The following is a 21,131-nucleotide window of genomic DNA, read 5'->3' on the forward strand; positions in this document are numbered from 1 at the left end:
TGAAAAGACTTTTTTTTGGTTTTGCCTAATTTAAAGCCTAATTAGATTGTATTTCTACTTTATGCTTTGGATTCAGATTAGTTTCAATGAAGCCTGTGAAGTTTTAAAAAGCTGTTGACACGTCTCAATAAAGTAATGAATCAAAGCCTCAAAGGCTGCTTAGGCGATCAGCGTCATTTCTTCTATATTTTATTTCATTTTTGTTATATTTTAAGAACGAAAAATCGTAAACGATATTATTTTTATTTCCGTTAACTAAAATGGACACCTACTTTTAGCGTAGTTAGTTATAGTAACCGTATTTTGGTGTTGGCAAGCTGTACGTGAGCACGTTTCGTTTTGTCCGACTGCACGTGAATGCAGCGCTGCTCCCATCCTACGTGAATGCAGCATAAACTGTTGAGGTGATCCATGGCAACAGAGGAGCAGCAGCCAACCGCCGAGCCTGTCCTACACGCTCACACACACATAACCCCAGTCTCTACTCACTTCTTCCTCAGTGTAGCCGGAATGTACCGAGGAGGAATCACTGTTAACGGCTGCCGCTGACAAATTTCTGTATCAAGGTGACCGACCGGGAGCCAACCCGCCAACCAGCTCCCTGGAAACGGCTGCACATCAGCGCCAGGTGACAGCAGACTGGACCCGCTGAAAACGGACGCATAACGGACAAGATGGTAGTAGCTCATGTTTCCGGACCTTAAAATTACTCATTTCACCCCTCTGGTGTACTATTACCCCGACAGAAGCAAAAATGAAACCAATTCTTAACAGTCTGTGGGCTCAAAAGGCTTCATATTTCTGATTTTTTTTTTTTCGGCAAAAACATAAATCCTCCACAGTCCCAGTCCTACACACCGCTCATTAGCACCTTCCAGTTTATTATTGTAATTACTGCCCATATCTTTCTCGAGCATCTGAGGCATCATCGTGAAGATGGCGACTGGGTCGGGTTGGCAGCAGCGCTACTGCCCTGCCGGTCAGGGGAAATTTAGCACATCCTCGGCATCCAGCATGTCTTTTCAGTCCGGCATCGCCATGGAATATACCCAAGACCTACACCTGAAGATGAGCAAGAAGATAGCACAGCTAACAAAGGTAAGGATCCTTTTTTAGGAGGCCTCCTCTGCACTCTCTCTTCAACCCTTCAACCCTGTACCTGCTGTTCTGGTGTGAGAACTGGGCACCAAACTCCATTGGAAATTTGCCCGTTTAGCAATTAAACTTGTGTCGGTTTACATGTCTAACGAGCACAACAAGACTGACATTTTTTAGTGGATCTCCTGGGTGTTCTTGTACTTTCGGGGTCCATTTAAGGCAACATTTATTCGTCTGATAAAAAATAATTAACTCCTAAAGTAGGATATGCTCACTACAGCTGTAAATCGCTTTGGTTTAAAGGAAGTTAAAGTTGGATTTAAGTTAAATGCATGCTGCTTGGTGTTTGAATTGTGAGCCGAAAGAAGCAGCAGCTCTGAATGCCTCATGGCATACTGAAATCTAAAAGCATACAAAAGCCGTCAAAGTTTGATATTTTATTTTAGTGAGTTTGGCGTGATTTCTTACCTGGGAGGTACGAGCTGCCCCAAGGTCTGCTTGGATGCTGCATTTTAAGCGAGCAGCGGGTCATCACAATATCAGCCATCTCATTCATTAATCATCTTTAGCAGCACAGATTCTTCCGGCATTTAGTTTTACTTCTCATGCATAAGTGTTGTATGCAGTTAAACTAAACCCTTCCTGAAAACTTTGATCCCTCATAGTATCTATATAGTGTACTGTATATATTTTGGAGATCATTTACAGTATATATGGTTGCTCTAGACCAGCAGACTTGAATGATATTCCTCTACACCACCCGCATCTATGGTCTTTCAAGGGCATTTTAAATGATTTTCACCTCAAAGCGGGATCAGTTCTTTTATGTCACTTGCCAAACTTTGGCGTCTCCAAAACATTGGCTCCATGTCAGCACATGTTTCTGGCTCCAGGGTGTCATTATCATCGAGCTGGGGGGTCCACCAGGCACTTGTACATGTTTCCAGGTGGCTTCTGAAGGGTTTGATGCCTGGAGTTGGTGATATATACTCTGAGGATTTGCCTCTGACTTCTAAGTATAAGATTTGTGCTCTTTTTGTGCTGAGAGAGTGGATGCTTAAAAAAAACGAAAAAACAACAATTCAGCAGCCTTGGGCTAGGTGTGTGCCAAGCCTTAGTGCAGAGTGGACTCTTTAAAGTCACAATGAAATAGAAAAGGGTCTTTTCGACCGTGGTAGCTAATTAACCATCGTAATATGCAGCATAGCTTTTAATAATAATTTAAAGGAAATTTCACATGTAATATTTTTGTATTTTTTGCATACATTTTTTAACTTCTTAGTTTTTGTGTTTATTTGCCACAGTTTTGTTCAAATATTATGTAATGTTAAAGGTACAGGGATTTTTCTTCATGGTAATGTTTGGTATTTTATATGAAGATCCAACAGACCCCCTGCCAAAAAACAGTTATGTTCATTTTGATTTCATTTATTTAAGTTTAAAAGACATTTTTGTGTATGGCTACTGCAATGCCAAAAGAAATGTTAAGAAACAACAATACCTTTTTTAAAAACTATTATTTTAACTATTATTTTAATTATGGAGGCAAAGTATATGATAGTGGAGCTTATTGTGAAGCAAAAAACCTTGCTTCTCTCAGCCTAGCAGCCTGGGTATGGTCATGTTTTGAATTTAATGTCCTAATTTAACATTGTCTCGTGTCTAAAATTGAATTTTACTTCCTCTGCTGTGATTTTTTTTTTTGGTCTTCACCTGTGTCTCGTTCCTTCCAGATCTCTCCACTTTCTTGATTACCCTATGTGTATAAATAGTCCTGCCCCTTTCCCTTGGTCTTTGTTGTGGTGTCTATATCTGTTCCTGTGCGTGCGTCATGAAAGGTTTGCTTTTAAATATTTAGTCTGCCTGGAGTCCTGCATTTAGGTCCTTAATTCTGACACCTATGTGCAGGTGCTGTGTCCCGTCATCTGACAGCCCAGTCAAAAGAAGAACTGATTACAGACGTTAGTCCTAATTTTTTAGTTCACGCTTTGGTGTGCCTTGGACAGAGAATATTGGAAAAGCACAAATATATTCTTTTCAGTGAAAAGCTGATGTGTAGACTATAACATTAATTTCTATAATATTATGTAGTAATGCTGTCTTTTTGCATAATTCTGGACAACAGAAGCAGACAAATTTGGGTGCAACAAAATTATTATTAGGATGGTTTACAAGGAGCTAAACATAACCCCCTTAACATTGTGTTGTCAGACTATATTTTGCTTATGAAAAATGTTCTCTTAACATAGTGTTAGAATTGCTAGAGCTCAGTGGATTCTAAGGAGGTATAAAAATTAATTAAATAAAAAGTACTATGCTTACTAAAAAAGTAAGCATAGAAATAACAAATAATATAACCTACACTAAAAAAATAACAACATCAATCTTTTCATCACTGTTAAAAAATCTGGACTCTAATGCCGTATATAAACTGCACACTCCAGTTTAAACACTGGAGTGTTTATAATTTACAGTTTTTGTGTTATAGTGTTGATAAACCTAACCTCACAGTGGACAGGACTCATGAAAGTTTTTTTTTTTCATTGTCTATCCAGGTAAATCCTCACTTCCAGTTCCATTTTTGTTTCCAGTTCTGCACCTGTACACTTACCACGGATCATCGGTCAGCAACAGGGTAGAAAACATTTAAATCAGGCACTTCTATGAAAGCCTGCATGATGCTGCAGAGTAGTTTAATCTACATTTTCTCAGTGAGAGTCAGCTTTTAATCCATTTCATTTAGAATTCCAATTCAAGGTGCTAAACTGTTAAAAAATAAGATCATTCATAGTTTAACTAAATATTTTTACTTGCAGTCTATCAAGAAAACGGCTGATATTTTGATGTGTTTACCAACAAGATTGTTTTTTTTTTCTCTTCATCAACACTTCCTCCTTGATATATTGCCTTTAATGCCACTGTTGGCTCTTGTATAGGAAGTATAACAACAAAACATGAATTTAAGACAGTGATGGGAAACACAAAATAGCAATTTACACAATTTTTACTGCACCTGTATCCCAATAATTCATTTACAATAAAAAATTTGAGATTGGCATCAAATATTTACATTAACATAAGAAAAATAACTAATGAAACAATGCCATGGAATTTAAAAATGACATATATTTCATTTTTATTAAGCCATTTTCAGCCTATATATTGAAGTACAAGAAAAAATGTCTTCAAAGAAAAAGTGGAGAAGCACTAATTTCATAGCGGCATTAAAACGCAATGAAACAGAGGCTGAGATAAAACCGTATTTCCAGTGAGTGTGCACCAACTGACACAATAGTAGATGTTGTTTTCATACGCCAAGTCACATGATCACCACATGTTCCCACAGGCGACACATCTGAGCCTCGTGTCTCCAGTGCCTTGTTGTGTTGGGCCACGACAAAGCAGGGGAGGGGAACAGGCTGATAGCATTCGGCCCACCTGCTGACCGCTGATCTCTGCAGAGTGAGAGATGCATTCAGGAATAAATAGCAACCTTGGAACCTCTCTGAGCCACTCTCGTGACACATCTCTGCCTGGATGATTTCCAGCTCGCTGTCACAGAATGATTCGGGAGCGACTGACGCATCTCTTTAGTCCCGTATTTTAACTGAATTATCTGAATCTATAGTGTCTGCTTTACAAGTTATGATTTTTCCCTTATTTCGTTTTTATAATCTGGTCATGATTTTTAATCCTGATAACATCAGCCAGCTTGCTACAGTGCTACTGTAATTCTGTTTTTTGTTATCCTAACTATTTTATAGTTACTAAAATTTTGCAATACTTTATATAGTTTACATTACTATTGCATAATACAATAAATTATTTTGTTACGTACAAAGACAAAATAATTGCTTGAGAGACAAAGTGGGCAAATCTCAACTTCAGCCAGAGAGCAAAGCATGCCATCGATTGACATGTTACAGGCTGTTGAATAAATTACAGGATTACGTTGGCAGGTGAAGCCTGGAGTAAACTAGAGACAAACCATCAGCAACAATGCAGTGCATGATGAGCGAATTGCTTCCTGCATGGAAGCAGTCTTAAATGCGTGAATGAGGATTTGGAAAGTAAAAATCTCAGCAAGGGATGGAGAATCAGCTCACGCTGGTGTGCATGCTCTCCTCATAATTAAACGCTATAACTGCTTAATGTGAACATATGTAACTCCTGCCAGGTTAAATCGTTATAATAAAAATACAGGAACACATGTAATAAATGCAGCATGTTTTAAAGCTTGTATTTGTGGTTTCCGTGATGGAGTGTTTCCCATTGAGGAGTCTGGATAACCTGTGCATCGCAGACTCAAAATACATTTCAGTCTCAAAGTCGTGCTGACTGACATGAAAACATGTGAGAATTTGTGTCCGTGAACGTGAACAAAGACAGTGCTTGTACGTGACCACTTCAACTTTTGCTATGAGAGCAGGCTGACAGCTGTAGCGTGCGTCAGTGAAGCAGTGTTATCATTTCAATGCTCTGTACGTTTTTGCTGGGATTTCATGCAAAGTCAGTAAGTCAGTTATCGATTGCCATTCTCCTGGGATGCTGAATTTCATGATTTGTGATGCAAGACTTGTTGGCACTGTTCTTTAAGACTTCATGCAGTAATTTTTAATCCCACAAAGCTGCTTGCCTTTGTGTACTGCTGGGATTTCACTGTCATGATTTTTCTTTTTTTTCACAAGTTACACTCTCTGATGGCTTTCTTTTTATTGTAGTGTTTCTGTCAAAAAGAAGGCAGTGCAGGGGCTTTGCTGTTATGGAAACAAGTTTTAAATGATAATTCAGGGCAATGTACTGTAAGAAGTGGGCTGATGATTTTCATAACAAAAAAAATACGCTTGATCTTGTAGGTTGTCCACAGTGAGTCAGGAGTGAGGTTTCTGCTTGTTGTCAGAGCTCTGGGAAACAGAGAGGGCAGCATGTCATTTTGCATCGTCAGGAGAAGGCTTTATAACAAATGTATTACCTAGCCTAGGGTGTGTGTGTGTGTGTTGTGTGTGTGTGTGTGTGTGTTTCATCTGCAATGCCTGACTGACTTTAGTGTTGAAGTGAGTCAGAAATAGACCTCTGAGCTCTCTGTGCATTTCTGGACGAAGGGATCAGAAGAGACAGAGATACTGAAATACCATGGACACTGTGTGTGTGTGTGTGTGGTGTTTGTAATTCATATTATGTGGTGCTGCAGCACCAAATCAGTGTATAAACATTTCAGCAAAGATGTTTTCAAATATAGTTTGAGGAAATAAAAAAAGTATGTTTTTTTGTTTTTTTTTTACCTCAATATCAAACCATCTCTGCTGATTCATTATCTCATTTTTCTAAAGCTTTGGTAAATCCATTCATATAAATAAATAGATGTAAACACTATGATGTCACTGATTACTTTTGCATTTTGCCCATTGTTTGTTTTTTTCCCCCTTAATAGCCAGAAGTACTTTAAAAAAATGACAGCTGAACATGGTAGTGTAATTAAAAGATGGGCAGACTTACACTTTTTTGGGGGGTTTTGGTTTTTTTTGGGAGCCAGAAGTGAGAACATTTGGACAAGAGTGTTTAGTAGTATGCCACCAGCTACAGCTAGCTTGCTTAAATAACACATTTCCTCCATAAATGATATGGATGCATCGCAGGGACACAGGTTCCTCCTAATTAGTGCTAAGTAGCATATAAATGAAATGCAAGAATTTCAAACAGGGCTGCTATTAAGTGCAAACTAAATGAAGAGCATTTTCCATCCTTCTTTTCCAAGGACCAGTATCATCGATGGCAAGTGACCTGATTCAAAGTATGACTCTAGTGCCACAAGGTACAGTGCAATGGCAGTGAGACACCAATATATACAGAAGTCAAATGTAACTTCAAAAGTAGTGTTAGTAGTGTTTTACCTGATGTTTTTAAGTAAAATTATAACAGAACGACTTAAAACTTTAGTTAAAGTTAGCCTTGTTATTCTTCAACAGTCTGAACAATACAGACATATAAAAAAGCTTGAAATGGAAAAATATTTTCTCCTTGGGATGTTGTATCTTGGGTTGAGATTTTTAACCAGCTGCTAAAAGAATTCCCATCATGCAACAGCAACAGTAATTTCCATCCACTGTTTGCTCTTCCTTCACATCGATGCAACTACAGAGAGCTCCAGCCATGCTCAGTCGAGTCATTTGCTTACTTGTAGGTTACGTATCACCAGCTGTTGTTTCCAGCTTTAGCCCGAAACATTTTCTAGAGTATTTTGCAAAGTACTGTGTTGTAAGTAGCTCATTTACTAAATCGTAGTATGATTTACTAAATCATACAAAATCGTCATCAGAGGTTGACATGTGGCTCTACGGCATGTTTGAGCTTGTGTTGTTTTGCACGTTATGAAATGCATAAATGCATTGTCCATGGTAACACCACTATACAAAATGTATAGTGGTGTTACCATGGACAGTTTGATATGGCACAGCCTTATCTTAAAGATATTTCTGGGCTGAAAAAAAGCAGTATTTTCACTTTAAAACGAATCAGAAAAAATTAAAAGAAAAACACGATTTGAAAATGATACATATTCTTCATTTTCTGACCAACTTTTAGTTCTAAACTCATCGTTTCCTGTCAGAGGCATGAAATAACTTAAATAGAGTGGTAGCTATCAAGTGCAAGAAATACATGCTTGGAGAATCAGCTTTAACAGACAGATCACCAAAAGATGTCCAAATCAATCAATGAAAAAACCCCAGAGAGAAATGCTTTATCTTTGGTTATGTGGTTTCAAGTTTTGATGGACTATAGTTTTGATGGCAGTCTAAAGGTTGTGGATGGCTGCTTTAAAAGTAACAGTTTGAATAGAGAAAAGGTTTTGCTATTTTTTATACTTATGCTTTTTTCTTTTATATGGATCTCTATGGCGTTGGAATAGGAACTGTAATCATAATTCACGATGACTCCACAAAAGTATGCAACATATACACTGCTTTATATTGTCTGTATCACGTATAGACACTAAACAAGGTCCAACATAAGATGATAAGAGGATTTGGTTTTATGCTCTGATTAAATGATATTCTGACTCAGACATATCCATAGAGAAATTTGTTAATTACATTTTTTTCCTCCCTAGTGAGACTTCTTTACAAGCAACTCAGAAAAGATGAGAAGATCCACACAAGCTGCTCTACAATCTGAGGCTTAGTAGTTTTCTAATTTTATATTCCCCGCTATTCCCTTATTTCACATTGTGGCCAAGCGTCTGTTCAGTACTACAGAAAGAAGTACTCATGGTAGATAAAAGATGGAATTTTTTCTCTTTTGTAGAAATTTCCAGTTATTGTTCCTTGTTATTGTATTTAGTGACTGCACTGAAGACAACGCAGGAAAAGATAAATACACTATCATCACTTGGCAGCAGCATGTGCGTGTGTTGATGCTATAATCCAGGGGTGGTAGTGCAGTGATCTGTGTAGCCGGGGCAGGGTTAGAGCGCAGATGGTCAGAGCAACATGAGTCCAGATCTGGGAATAGAGTACTGCTTACTGATTGGGATTTTAAAGCCTGATACTGTGCACACAGATTTTTAAACAAGTAAGAAGATTTCAAATTGAAATATATTTCAATGATGAACTAATCTTTATCGACTTAAAGACTTGATACTGCTGCTTCTCCTGATAATGGTCATATTAGCTGTAGCAATTAGCATCCATTTGATACTGTTATTTCAGCATAGCTGCTCTAAATATGGACAACAAAGCAGAGGCTGCATGATTAAAACCTGGATAACGTCCTTTTAAATAAACTGAATTCTACTCCCAACTCAGTGAAGTGACCTGGAAGTATCTGTGTGGCAGTTGTACCAAGAGCTGGTTGAATTCTCTAAAAACGTAGGAAAGGTGTTTCAATTCTTCCTTTATTACCTCATTCAGCAGAGAATACACTGGGCCATTCTTAATAAAAAGAAAGGAGATAATGCAGTCCCACAAGTCATAACGACACCCTGCCTGATGGTTCAGCTCATGTAACATGAATATTATAGTGCTGTAATAAAATCTGTTTCTTGTTGAGCTGTTGCCTGGAGTGAAGAACACGGGTGTCTATAAAAGCTGTGTCCCAAAACGTCGGCTGCATCCTTCGGAGGCCACATTTGAAGGCCGATTATGTCACAGCCAGGCGACGAAGGCTGTCCCAATTCGTCGACTCCTTCAAATGCGGCCGACAAATGCGTCCTTCATTTCCCCGATTTTGAAGGATGGGTTGGGTGTGTCCTTCATGGCCCACCATATCCTAGAATTCATAGCGCGGCCCAGCCAATTCCAGTTTCCAAGAATGGTGGCCGCCAATGTTCCCTCTAAGCTGTGCACTGCTGGCACAGTCTCTGTGCACAGAAAATCTGCGTTGCGCACAAAAAAAAAAATCGAACCTGAATTGAAATTTAAATTAAAACTTTAACAATTCTGTTTTGCAGTGTTAGTCAGTAAGTGACTGGCGGCTCCCGTATGGGATTAGAACCTTATCCCATAGTCCAGCCAATAATGCGATTCACATTCGTATATACGTTGACAGACTATGACAGCGTCCTTATGTGCCGACACGTTAATGACAACATGTACAACCATTGGAGATGTGAGAAGGACAGACGGAACAATTGACGAAAAAAGTGTGGACTTTATACCAGTTTTTAAATTGTGTTGATAGGCCACGTAAAACCAGAGTTATGATAAAAATAAATGTAAATGCTGTAATTTGATTATTTTAATAAACCATGTAACTTGGATGGATTCGATGCTGGCGTGACCACAGTGCACACGTCTGCTATTGCTCACAGTGGTCCAAGGGACCACTCAGGGAGTTCGTGAACCTTCATTTATACACAGCTGTATTAATGTTCTGACACAGCATTTCAGGCATGTTGAGGTCTGGACTTTGACTAGACCAGTGCAGCACCTTGACTCCTTTCTCTTACAGTCTTTGTGTTGCTTGTGATTTGCTGCTGTGCTTGGATTATTGTCCTGTTGCATGACCCAGTTTTAGCCGGACATACAATAAGCTGTTAGACAGATGGCCTAACATTGATTCAAGAATGTATTGGTGTACATAGGAGTTCATGGTCGACTCAATATCCGCAAGGTGCATCGGTCATCACCCCATCCCTCACAGTGTTTGTGCTGATATGCTGTATTTTGCTTTTCTCTAAATGTGGCCATGCTTTATGGCCAGTCATCTCCACTCTGATCTCATCATTCTGAGCACTGTGCTTCCCTTTCCCCCCACAAATGCTTATTAATTCTCCTTTACACTTTTCAATGACCTCATTACTTTTCCATCAAGGAAATGTGATTAGGAGAAGAAGGTAGGAGTTAAGTCTTTGGACTCTGTCCTTGGAATCTTGAAATGATGTGGCACCAGGGATCTGTGGCAAATGAAAAAGTTCTTTTAATGATTTATGCCATCCAGTCTATTTGAAAATTGGTTGAGAATTCAGCAAATTCTGGTGATTGTTTTTCTCTACCTTGTATATGCCACAGGAGACACGGTTGTCCTACAATGACATTGTACCAGAGAATTCGAATGCAGAGTAAACAGGCAAACAAAATGCAGTCAGCAATGCAGTTCACAAAGTCTGTTTAGAAAATTACTGATCAGTTTAACTCGGGGTTTTTAGTTAGAAAATAGTCTTAATCTATCCAGAATTTAAGTAATTACTGACTTGAATGGAGATGTCCCTCTGACAGCTCAGTTTGAACTACCTAAGTTAAAGTCTATCTGTGTGTTATTCTGTTGAGTGCCACACCAAATCACAAGTCCTAGTTCAGATCTTGTAAGGATGGAAGTGGGATTTGATTACAAGCTGCTGTTTGTCTCAGAAAACATTCCAAGGAGCAGCCGCGGTATCCTTTCAGACTTTCTTGAGGTGACAAACAAAGAAGATTGGCTCTTATAGGGCGCTAAAGATACTGGCCATGAATTTCAGCTTTGTGATTTCTAACTATAATTTTGGGAGAATGAAAACACAGGGATAATGGTGTGTGTGTGTGTGTGTGTGTGTGTGTGTGTGTGTGTGTGTGTGTGTGTGTGTGTGTGTGTGTGTGTGTGTGTGTGTGAGAGAGAAAAGCGGCATGCTGCTGCTGCTGCTGCTGTGAGGAGTACAGCTTATTAACCTCTGCAGGATGCTCCTTCACTGATTGTCACAATTCTCTGTCAGATTTCATTAAGATACGCCCACACACTCACACTTACACTGAAACACAAACATACAGGGAGCTGAGCACAAAGATAGGGGGTGAGATGGGAGCATATTGGCTTGAAGCACTATCCAGAACAAATAAAGCATTGCCGACATGCCTGTTGACACACAGACGCACCCACACACACAAAACTGTGCACACTATTTTATTCATAGCCTTTTCCTTTTTTGTTTTCTTTAGGTCACGAGCAGTTGTCCAAGCATTTCACTACATATCGTACTGTGTATGACTGTGTACGTGACAAATAAAATTTGAATTTGAATTTGAACACACACACACAGACACGTTCTTGGATGTACACACATGTGGCTTATGGCGTCGCGAGGTGCACATGGAGGGTAATTTGATGAGTCATTCTTAATGTTTGACCTTGACTGTTTCCTCTGCCTTTGGACAGCCAGAAGCCACATCGCTGCTCGTCTTTTCTGCCCCGATTTATTTGGCTGACGCTGCAGCAACTCATGTCGCAGCAACAGGCGAGACGCGGCGCAACACCGGTGCACAATTGGTCATTACATATCCCTGATATATCAAACAAACACTCAGCTGTCTTTGTGGAAAATCTCATAAGAGGAGAAGAGTGTCTTCCACCTCCAATATGATGAAGGTTTGCCTGTAAACACAGTCGGTGTGTTTTTATTGTTACTGTTATGAGATGTCTGATGTGAGAACTCATTCCAGCGCAGTGTGGCAGGGTTGTACTCAGAAGCCTGTAAAAGCTGCAGTGGGACCTGCCTCACTGATTCACTGGATGACTAATGTTCATATAAGATTTTTGGAAATTTTAAGGTTTAAATGGCATTTATTGTATGACAATTTATGGAGTAACAAAGTCTTTTTGTTGCTTCAATTCACATGTGTTGTATTTTTATTTTTGAAGGTGACATTGAGCTTATTAGGCCAGCTGAATATAATAAAAATTGTTAAGGTGTAAGTATTTGTCAGTCAATCAAAGAAAAATAAGTTTTATCTATTGTGATAATCATTTAGATAACTTTTTAAGCTTAGAGTTCAACTGCAACTGAATACCATTACACACTGTGTTATTGTTGAGGAGAACAAGTAAGCGTATCAGGGTTTGGCATAACTGGCCTGATTCATTTAAGTTTAAGTTGAAAACAAAGTGGACGAACCCTCGCTAAGAAACATTTGTTTGATAAATTAGTATCAGCATTTATGACATCTGAAAAATTAACAATAAAAAGAGAGAGAGGCAAAAAAGAAACAGTCCTCGTCAATGTTGTGTTTCCATAATTTGTCCACATTGCATCGTTGTTCAACTATAAAAAAGAAATCTCAACTCAGTAAAATTTCAACTTTTGCAGAGAGAGTAAAAAACATGCCAGGAAACAACCTCGCACCAATATTTTTTTCACTTCCATGAACCAGTAATGGCCCAAAAGGATGTAATCCATCATTGCTTTGTCACAAATTGCCTGCAACAAGGCGTGCTCTGCACAGGATTGTTTTCACTGTGAGGGCTTTCAGGTGATGTAACAGTCCTTCTGGTGGCCATATTGAAAGGCAGCAGCTTGTGGGCCAGAGCAGCTGCGCAGAGCTGATTGTGTTTGTAGATGTAGAGCAAAAACCACATCATTAGAGCTGGAATTGAAATTGTGGTAAACATTTCTACACTGAGTATATGGAGTATTTTGACCAAGAAATCACTGTTGGTATGATATATTTACCAGCATAGTATTATCTGGAGTATTTGCTAACCTAAGAAGGTAGGTAATTGTTGAACTGTAGTTGTCTCTTGTTTTATAACCTTGTGTTGTATTCCCTGAAATGGACCGGGGGATGAAGGAAATAACAATAAAGATATCTAGATGATAACCAAGAAAGTTAAATTAATTAATAAATCAATACAATAATGAAAAGTTTAAATTAATGATACCTAAAGCAAAAGAAAGTCAGTTGTCAAAGAGTTTTCAGCCGTTAGATCACCATGGTAACTTATGCTGAGCGTATGACCTGATCCGGAGTCAGTTTTAGTTTAAAAGGCTGCGATTATACTCTGGACATGTCCAAATTCATGGGCTGCATCCTCCTGAGGCCGCATTTGTAGACCGATTACGTCACAGCGACGCGCCGAAGGCTGTCCAAATTCGTAGACTCCTCCGAATGTAGCCGACAAATGCGTCCTCCTTTTCCCCGAATTTGAAGGATGGGTCGGGTGTGTCCTTCGTGGCCTACCATATTCCAGAATTCACAGCACGGCCCAGCCAAACTCCAGTTTCCAACAATGGCGGCCGCTACTAAGTTTTAAAATTACTCATACTAATCTTTCTGGGTCACAAAATAAACTTTTAACATATTTTCAGGCGAGAAAGTAGTTGTGTAAACATCAAATATCTGCTCGGTTTATCAAGATATCGCATATTTGCAAAAGTGCTTCGACGTTTTAGGAGGCGTCTGCTACCCACCAGCTCGATAGCTAGCCGGGAGCTCGAGGGTTACTGATGCGGCCGAGAACGGCACAACTCCCGGCACATCATTTTCAGATCACCGCGGACTTTCGCTGCTCGGGTTAAACATAATATACAAGTCACTTAGACAACCTAAAAATGTTATTGTTGGGCTTTTTTCAGTGTTTTGTTTGTTCGTGATTAAATCGGTTTGGCTGAGATTAAAGTTATTAGATTAGATAAAATAAAACTTTATTAATCCCCCGGGTGGGTTCCTCCTTGGTTTTCACACAGCTGACTAAACGTCAAACAGAAAACTTATTAAACAGAAGTATGAGACAGTCGAGAATTTACACCAGTGTCTGGTTATATTTTAGATAGCAAGAAGCAGACGGCCGAGTTTATTAAGCTCCACCGAGACAGCGGTGACGCTAATCAGAAGGCTAGACCGTCCAATTTCATGGCCGTTTACTTCCGGCCTACCCGACCGTCTGAGGACCAGTGCGGCCTCTTCAGCTTTGCCTCTGCCACTTGAAGATGTCGTGAAGACAGAGTTGAATAGTTACCTGTTGACCCCTGTCATTGACGGAGAGGATGATCCCTTAGCCTGGTGGAAGGTGCACAACATTCACTTTCCACGACTGTGCAAGATGGCCCGCAAATATCTGTGTGTGCCAGCCACAAGTGCCCCCTCAGAGCGTCTGTTCAGCACTGGAGGGAATATAGTGACCTGCACTCGCTCATCCTTAAAGCCAGCAAAAGTAGATATGCTGGTCTTCCTAGCAAAAAACCTGTGAGCTAGGGTGATTATGGCTAGCTGAGCCATACTCATTGTTTATACAATTGTTATTATGTTTGCACTTTATGTCAAATCAAATCAAATCACTTTTATTGTCACATCACATGTGCAGGTACATTGGTACAGCACATGTGAGTGAAATTCTTGTGTGCGAGCTTCACAAGCAACAGAGTTGTGCAAAATACAATAATGTAAACAAGCAAAATACAAGAATGGCTACATCTGAAACTAATAAATATATGTACAATATATAATAGTATATGCATTTCTGGATGTGTATACTAAATATTTTTCTACACGTGTGTGTGTGTGTGTGTGTGTGTGTACACATATTTTACAAATTAAATAGAGTAAACAATAAATAAAATATATAAAAATGTGTAATGTTACTGACTGCAGAGATCAGTAAGATGTGTGCATTTTTTATTTATTAGTTTTATTTATTTAATATTATTTTTTAATTTAATGACTGTCTAGTAGTTCACAGATGTCGAAAAACTGAGTGTAGTAAAGCCACCGATTTTTTTTTATGTATATTTCTGCAATCTGCACATTGCACTGACTTTCATTTTAATGTTTACACCAGGGTTCCTTGTCAGCACTTTATGCTCAGATGTTTGTAAGCTAAAAATAAACTATTGTGTATGTTCAAATATACTGTTGTGATTGAAGAAGTTAAATAAAAATGTCAGTCATCAATTCATGCATCACCTCATGTCATCATAACAGAGGTCTGTCTTCCAGGAAAGAACAGTTTAAAATTAATGTAATATAGTATTGGCCATACTATATGATGTATTGCTTGTCTTTGTTTAATAATACAGAAGACAAAGACCTTAAAAAATAATCGCATATCGCATCGCAATCGCAATATTGGGGCAAAAAATCGCAATTAGATTATTTTCCATAATCGTTCAGCCCTAGAATAAAGGAGCAATCAGTTGTATGGATCTGTATAACTTACAGCTTTGATGTGGAAAAAAGAAATAAAGCTACACACCTTTGCACATGAGTGCATTTCGTGGGCTGGATTTCTGTGTATAATCCATCAGTGATGACAACTGTGGGCCAGTTTTTCCTCTCCACAACAACTGTAATTTTTATTAGACTTATTTCCTCTGCATTCCTCTGTGTCTGTTTATTTCAGTTCAAATTCACGGACTAGAATAAAGGTTTATCAGAAAAGACCGTCTGACATATTTACATAAAGTGTAAAGTGTTCATCAGTGCCCTAAATTGATGTGGGAATCAACAGTACTGACTGAAAGCCACTACAAAGTGAAGACCTACTAACTTGACACCAGCCCACACACTTAACAAGAAAAGGGAGCTGTTTGGCAGACGTTGTCAGTAGCAAGCAAGCATCAGGATTTTCGAGGCTAAAGTCTGCTTCGACTTTCTCTTCTTTTCTTGGCAGCGGCGTGAGCCTACTCGGCCACCAGGGATCCATCTTTACTCACTGGGTTCTGTTTCTCTTCACTGATGGGAGAGATGGGCCTAACACTGGCAGTTACCCTCTCCTTCTCACCGTGTGCATCATTTGGGTATAAGCTCATAGAAATAGCTGAGGGCAGTGGCTTGCATATGATTGCTCAACAATAAAAAAAACTGTTATTGCTTTCACTTTTGCAGTTATGTCTTTCTTAAAGTTTGTTGGTGAAGTAAGTTTCTTTCAGATATATTTGATTATTTGCTAAGTATCTGGCTTATACAAGAGTGTAGTGTTTACTTCTTTTTTCCTGACTGTGGATCTGAATTATTATCAGCGTTCAAAGAATATATGTGTAAAAGTGGCCCAATTCAAAATGAAATAGTTCAAACTGTATTGGGTGTAATAGTTCAGACCTGTTCTTTTAAACTTATTTAATTTAATTTATTTATTTAAGAGAAGACTGATAAGCGTCTTTTTTAACATCAACTTGAGTAATAGTAGGTGAGACTGGTGAGCAAGTTTAAACAGAAAACACAGACTGGGTGAGTTAGTAGACCTGTGGATCAATGGTAAAAAAGTGACCAGTTCTTCTAGTCTGTCCACTTCTATTGGAAAATTGTGGCCATCCCTAATCCCTGTAACACCCAATTATGCCAAACAGTAGCAGCATCAGCAGCAGAAACGTGGTACACTACTACTCAAAAAGTGGGAAAAACACATTATTATTGTAAGTACCCAAAAATGTCCTTTTGCTGCTCACTTCTATATAATTTTTTTAATCATTAATAATCCATTAATGTCCTTGTATACTTCTTTGGTGATGTGTCTTCAATCTGAAGGCAGAGAAGAGAACTACCTGCATACTGTGACATGTGAATTTGATGCCTTCAAATGATTTGTTATTCATATTACGCCGTAATCTTTACATAAACGTTAGTATTGAATATTCACTCTTCAGTTGCTGTTTGCTCTTTCGTTTTGCACTTTTATTTATTCTCCTGAAGACCATGCCCCTCTTGGCTCTTTCTAAAATTGGCAGGCCTGTGTTTACTCCTCTCTTCTTCACATCCTCTCTCCATGTCTCTGTTTATCAGTCTGTCCTTCCCTCAAGCTAAAGGACATCCAAACAACAGCAGGGCTCGCCATGACTTCACCCAGTCTTCAGTCTGTCCTCCTATTAAGATAAGATGAAACCAATCCCTCAGGGGATATTATGGCCAGTAGTCAACAGCGATGGGATAAAGGACATAATACGGTAGTAACTTGAAACTTAAGTTATCCCAGTAAAGAAAATTTAATTTAAATTGGATGAATCTTCCTATGTAATGTATATGTATAATGCATATATTGACATAGAGAAAAACAATTTGACACCAGTTCATCAACATTTCCAGCTCTTTTTATAGCTTTTAAGTCGCATTAGGGAATTATTGAGGCCAAACTTTAATTTGGAATCTGTTATAAAGACAGAAGTAGAGCCAAAATGATTGAATCACAATCTGTGAGACAATATGTTCACTAATAAATTAACCAAATTTTGGGAAATTGTTTGTTCATGACTTATTAGTATATTTCTGATCATTTCCACATATTTCCATCTATCTGCACAGTCCTCTGGCCTTTCTTTGCTGACATCTTGACAACCCCATGACTCAGCGTTGCTCCTTTTATATCAGTCAGTTTTCTGAGGGGTGGTTTATGTTCAATCAATAAAGCTCTTTCTCTACAAATGCCTACCTTGCTTCTCTTTGCCTCTTTGTGCGTTACAGGAATTTAAATGTTCCTTTAATTCACTCTTGGTCCCTTTTTTCTTGTTTATGTGGAAGATTGCAGCATTAGATATGTACTTTAGCTGCAGTAAAGCTCTAAACTGAAATGCTGAGGTAGAAAGTACAAGATTTGTAACCGGTTTTAATTTATTGAGCATGTTTATAGAAGAATTTCATAATACAATCTACCTGTTTAATCAGCCAAAAATGACAAAAAATAAAACCATTAACAGAGGAAAATAATATAGCTCAACCTCGTTTATCCAGAAAGAAATGTTGTTGATAAGGGCACATCTCTGCCTAGGGCAGCTGACAGACTAAAAGCGAAATCACTGTAGAACATGCTGCTGCTTCACTGCTCTCTGTACTTTTAAAGCACAAAATACACCACCTTTATAGCCCAAACAGCTGACACCATCTGTGCCATCAATGCCAAGTACAAGTTTCCTTTTTTTAAAACATCAAACTGCTTTTATGTGCAAATGGTTAAAATGCTAAAAAGTGAGAAATGTCAGCACTAATTAAAGTAAAATGCAGCAACTGAACCACAGACTTGGTGAGTAATTGCAAACATGAAGGAAGAATGTGACTTAAACTTCCACCATGGGAAGGAAAAACATCCAATACATTAAGTCATGAATTTTTCTGTCATGATTTCTCTATTAATTTTTACAGTTTATTTTTACTAATACCCTGCTAGTCATGTTAATGAACAAATTCCATTTGCAAAACAATTATTATTATTTTGTTAATCAATTCAAGTGCGATATTTTGATGTAAAACACAATGCCTGTCTCTTATGAACAATGAAAAACCTACCATGGTGTAGAGGGCCCTTATTTAAAGCTAGAGTAGGCAGTCATTTTTATGGTATCATTGAGCAAAAACACCATAACATTTTAGTATTGTAATTCAGAGTGGTCTGAGAGGAAACTAGACTTTTGTGCCTCCTCAGTGCTTTGTTTTATGGCTTTAGAAAGACGTGAGTAATCACTCCTCTTTTGGGGGTTGGGGGGTCAGTGAGAAGGAGCTCCTGTTGGCTATGCTAGAAATGTAGAAGAGGATATATTCCCTTTCAGACTGTGAAAAGCCTGATTCAGTGATGGCAACTGCCAACATTACAAAACTATCTCAGAAAATAGCAGAGAGGATGGAGATTCTTAAAGAGAATAGGCACAATGCAGCTCACTCATAGAATCATGTTACATTCATTGATTACTTTATTCTCAGCTTTGTGTTGTTATATTGGGATGGTAAGCTGTTAGCCTAATTTTTCTTTGATTTATAAATAGATTTAAATATTCTTAAATAGTAGGGGAGTTTGTGTTTTTTACCTTTATAAGGTTCTTGGTTAAGTTGTGTTTACTTTAAACATGAAAGCAAGTGATAAATGGTTATATTGAATTATGCTAATAGTTTCACAATAAACCAAAAAGCCCAAGGCTAAAGCTTCAGTTTGACCTTCATGTAGCATATAAAGTTCATGAGGGACTCAGATTAAATATTTTCATACATCTTGAGAAAGCATTACTAAACAAGCAAAGGATAAGATGGCCATACTTTGTCCATAGACTACCTCTGCTAGCTCCTTGAAGCCAAATGCAAGGTTTGTTTTTGCTGTTTCCAATCAGTTCACACAGGAAACTGAGTCAAACTGGATGAATGTGACTTTCGTGTCAGGATATTTTTCTTTTTTTAATGATTATATTACCCAATTTAAAGCATATTTGGTAATGATGTACAGCTTTGTTATCAAATAAAAGCGAGAAAAGCAGGAAGTAAACACTGAGAAGCTGTAATCAGAATTGTTGGCTTGACTTCTGATATTTTATTTATTTTAAAACATTTTATTCTTGAGCTCTTGTTTATAAGTGTGAACGAGTGACAGATTGACAGATGGGTCAGCATGGCATCTTCAGTGATGCAGAACCTGTACTAGTCTGTGGTGATGATGAGAGAGCTGAGCACGAAAGCAAAGCTGTGGATATATACTGTGTGAGCTTTTCTCACCTATTGCCATGAACTGGGAGTAGTGGCCAGAAGATTGCAGATACAAGAGGTGGAAATTAGCTTCCTCTGAAGGATGTCTAAAATCAGCGGTTTATGCTTGCTGTTGTTGAAAATGAGTGTACAAGCATGCACATCCTTACCAGCATTTTAATTATATATCACTGCAAAAGTGATAGAGAGGGGCTTCCTTCAACAGCTGGATGATGATGAGACGGTCTGTCGAGAACTTTGAAAAGAAAAAAAGATCAGCGACGGCTTTGTTTCCTGTTTTGACTCCCTGTTTCTACCTTCTATTCCTGGACTGAATTACTTTTTCTAAATATGATACCGATCGTGCAGGAGAACATGGCACTGAGTCCAGTGTGCCGGTATACATAGTTACGGGGCTGTGTTAATGTTGCTGGGCTTACTAACAGTGACAAATGTGTCACCCATAACCACTGTTTTAGTTGCTAGTTGTTGCATCTGACTAGGAAAGCCTGGACACATTCCAAGTGAGCTCAGGCATATCCTACTGAGAGGAAACCCCAGGGCATAGCCAGGACACAGTGAAGAGATTATGCCCGTTTTCTGGCTTGGGAATGATGTGGTGTATTTCCCCCAAGTTTCTCTAATGCTTCCAGTAGTTCTGCTCAGCTTGGAAGATGGTGTATAAACTTGGTATTTTGGAGCTGAAAGGTCAAAAAGGTTCACAAAGTGATCCTGAGAAATGAAAGACAAACACTTTCACAGAGTTTCCACAGTCAAGAGTAATGAATGTTCAATAATGATATATCCAAAAACAAACTATCTGCATCACATGGTTTTAGCACAGTAGCTTTTTTTATTCTTTCCGTACTGAATTGCTGGGAGCTTTCATCACACAGTATGCACGTAGCAATTCATACACAGAAAATAGACATTTAATTAACAGGAATCGCTGAGGAACTGCTCTTAGGGAAAGTCAATCAATCAGGGTGTAGTTAGGGTGTACTTAATGAGTAGACTGAATTCAAAAGGTATTACACATATACTGGTTTAGTGCCAAGGACACAGGAGAATGGAAAAAGAATAAACTGAACGTGCATAAATGATGCCTGCAGGACACAGAGATATAGTTTCTTCTGGTAGCGAATGGATTCATGAAACACTAGTGTAAAATTAAATGTGCTATCGTGGCTTTATAGTGAAAAGGTTTCTTCGGAGCATATATAGGACCTATAAATATAACTTAATATACCACAGTAAAAGTGCTCTACATAAGTTTAAGGGAAACACACTTAATACAATCTTAGTGTTTTAGATTGTCATTGCTAAAAGACAGAGTTTAAGTGAAACATTAACTGTCCTGTGAGTTTCTGTGCTTGCCATTTCAGAAAAATTATTTTCCTATTCTTTTTTTTAATTAGC

General features: G+C 38.4%; 1 protein-coding gene across 3 annotated transcripts in view; it reads left to right on the forward strand.

Annotated features, from left to right (window-relative positions):
- The first annotated feature begins 409 nt into the window (after positions 1 to 409).
- fam184ab (family with sequence similarity 184 member Ab) overlaps positions 410 to 21,131 on the forward strand; it is a 221,857-nt gene continuing 201,135 nt past the window's right edge. For 2 of the 3 annotated variants that reach the window (XM_085247044.1, XM_085247043.1), the window contains exon 1: positions 410 to 1,098. In XM_085247044.1, the coding sequence (XP_085103170.1) occupies positions 937 to 1,098 (162 nt within the window). In that variant the 5' untranslated portion in view covers positions 410 to 936. The remainder of the gene's footprint in view (positions 1,099 to 21,131) is intronic. The other variant, XM_085247042.1, reaches the window with a different exon arrangement.

The sequence above is a fragment of the Mchenga conophoros genome, linkage group LG15, assembly GCF_057382185.1.
Source record: "Mchenga conophoros isolate Kocher_MC1m ecotype Shallow Benthic linkage group LG15, M_conophoros_male_GT1.1, whole genome shotgun sequence".
Lineage (NCBI taxonomy): Eukaryota > Metazoa > Chordata > Actinopteri > Cichliformes > Cichlidae > Mchenga > Mchenga conophoros.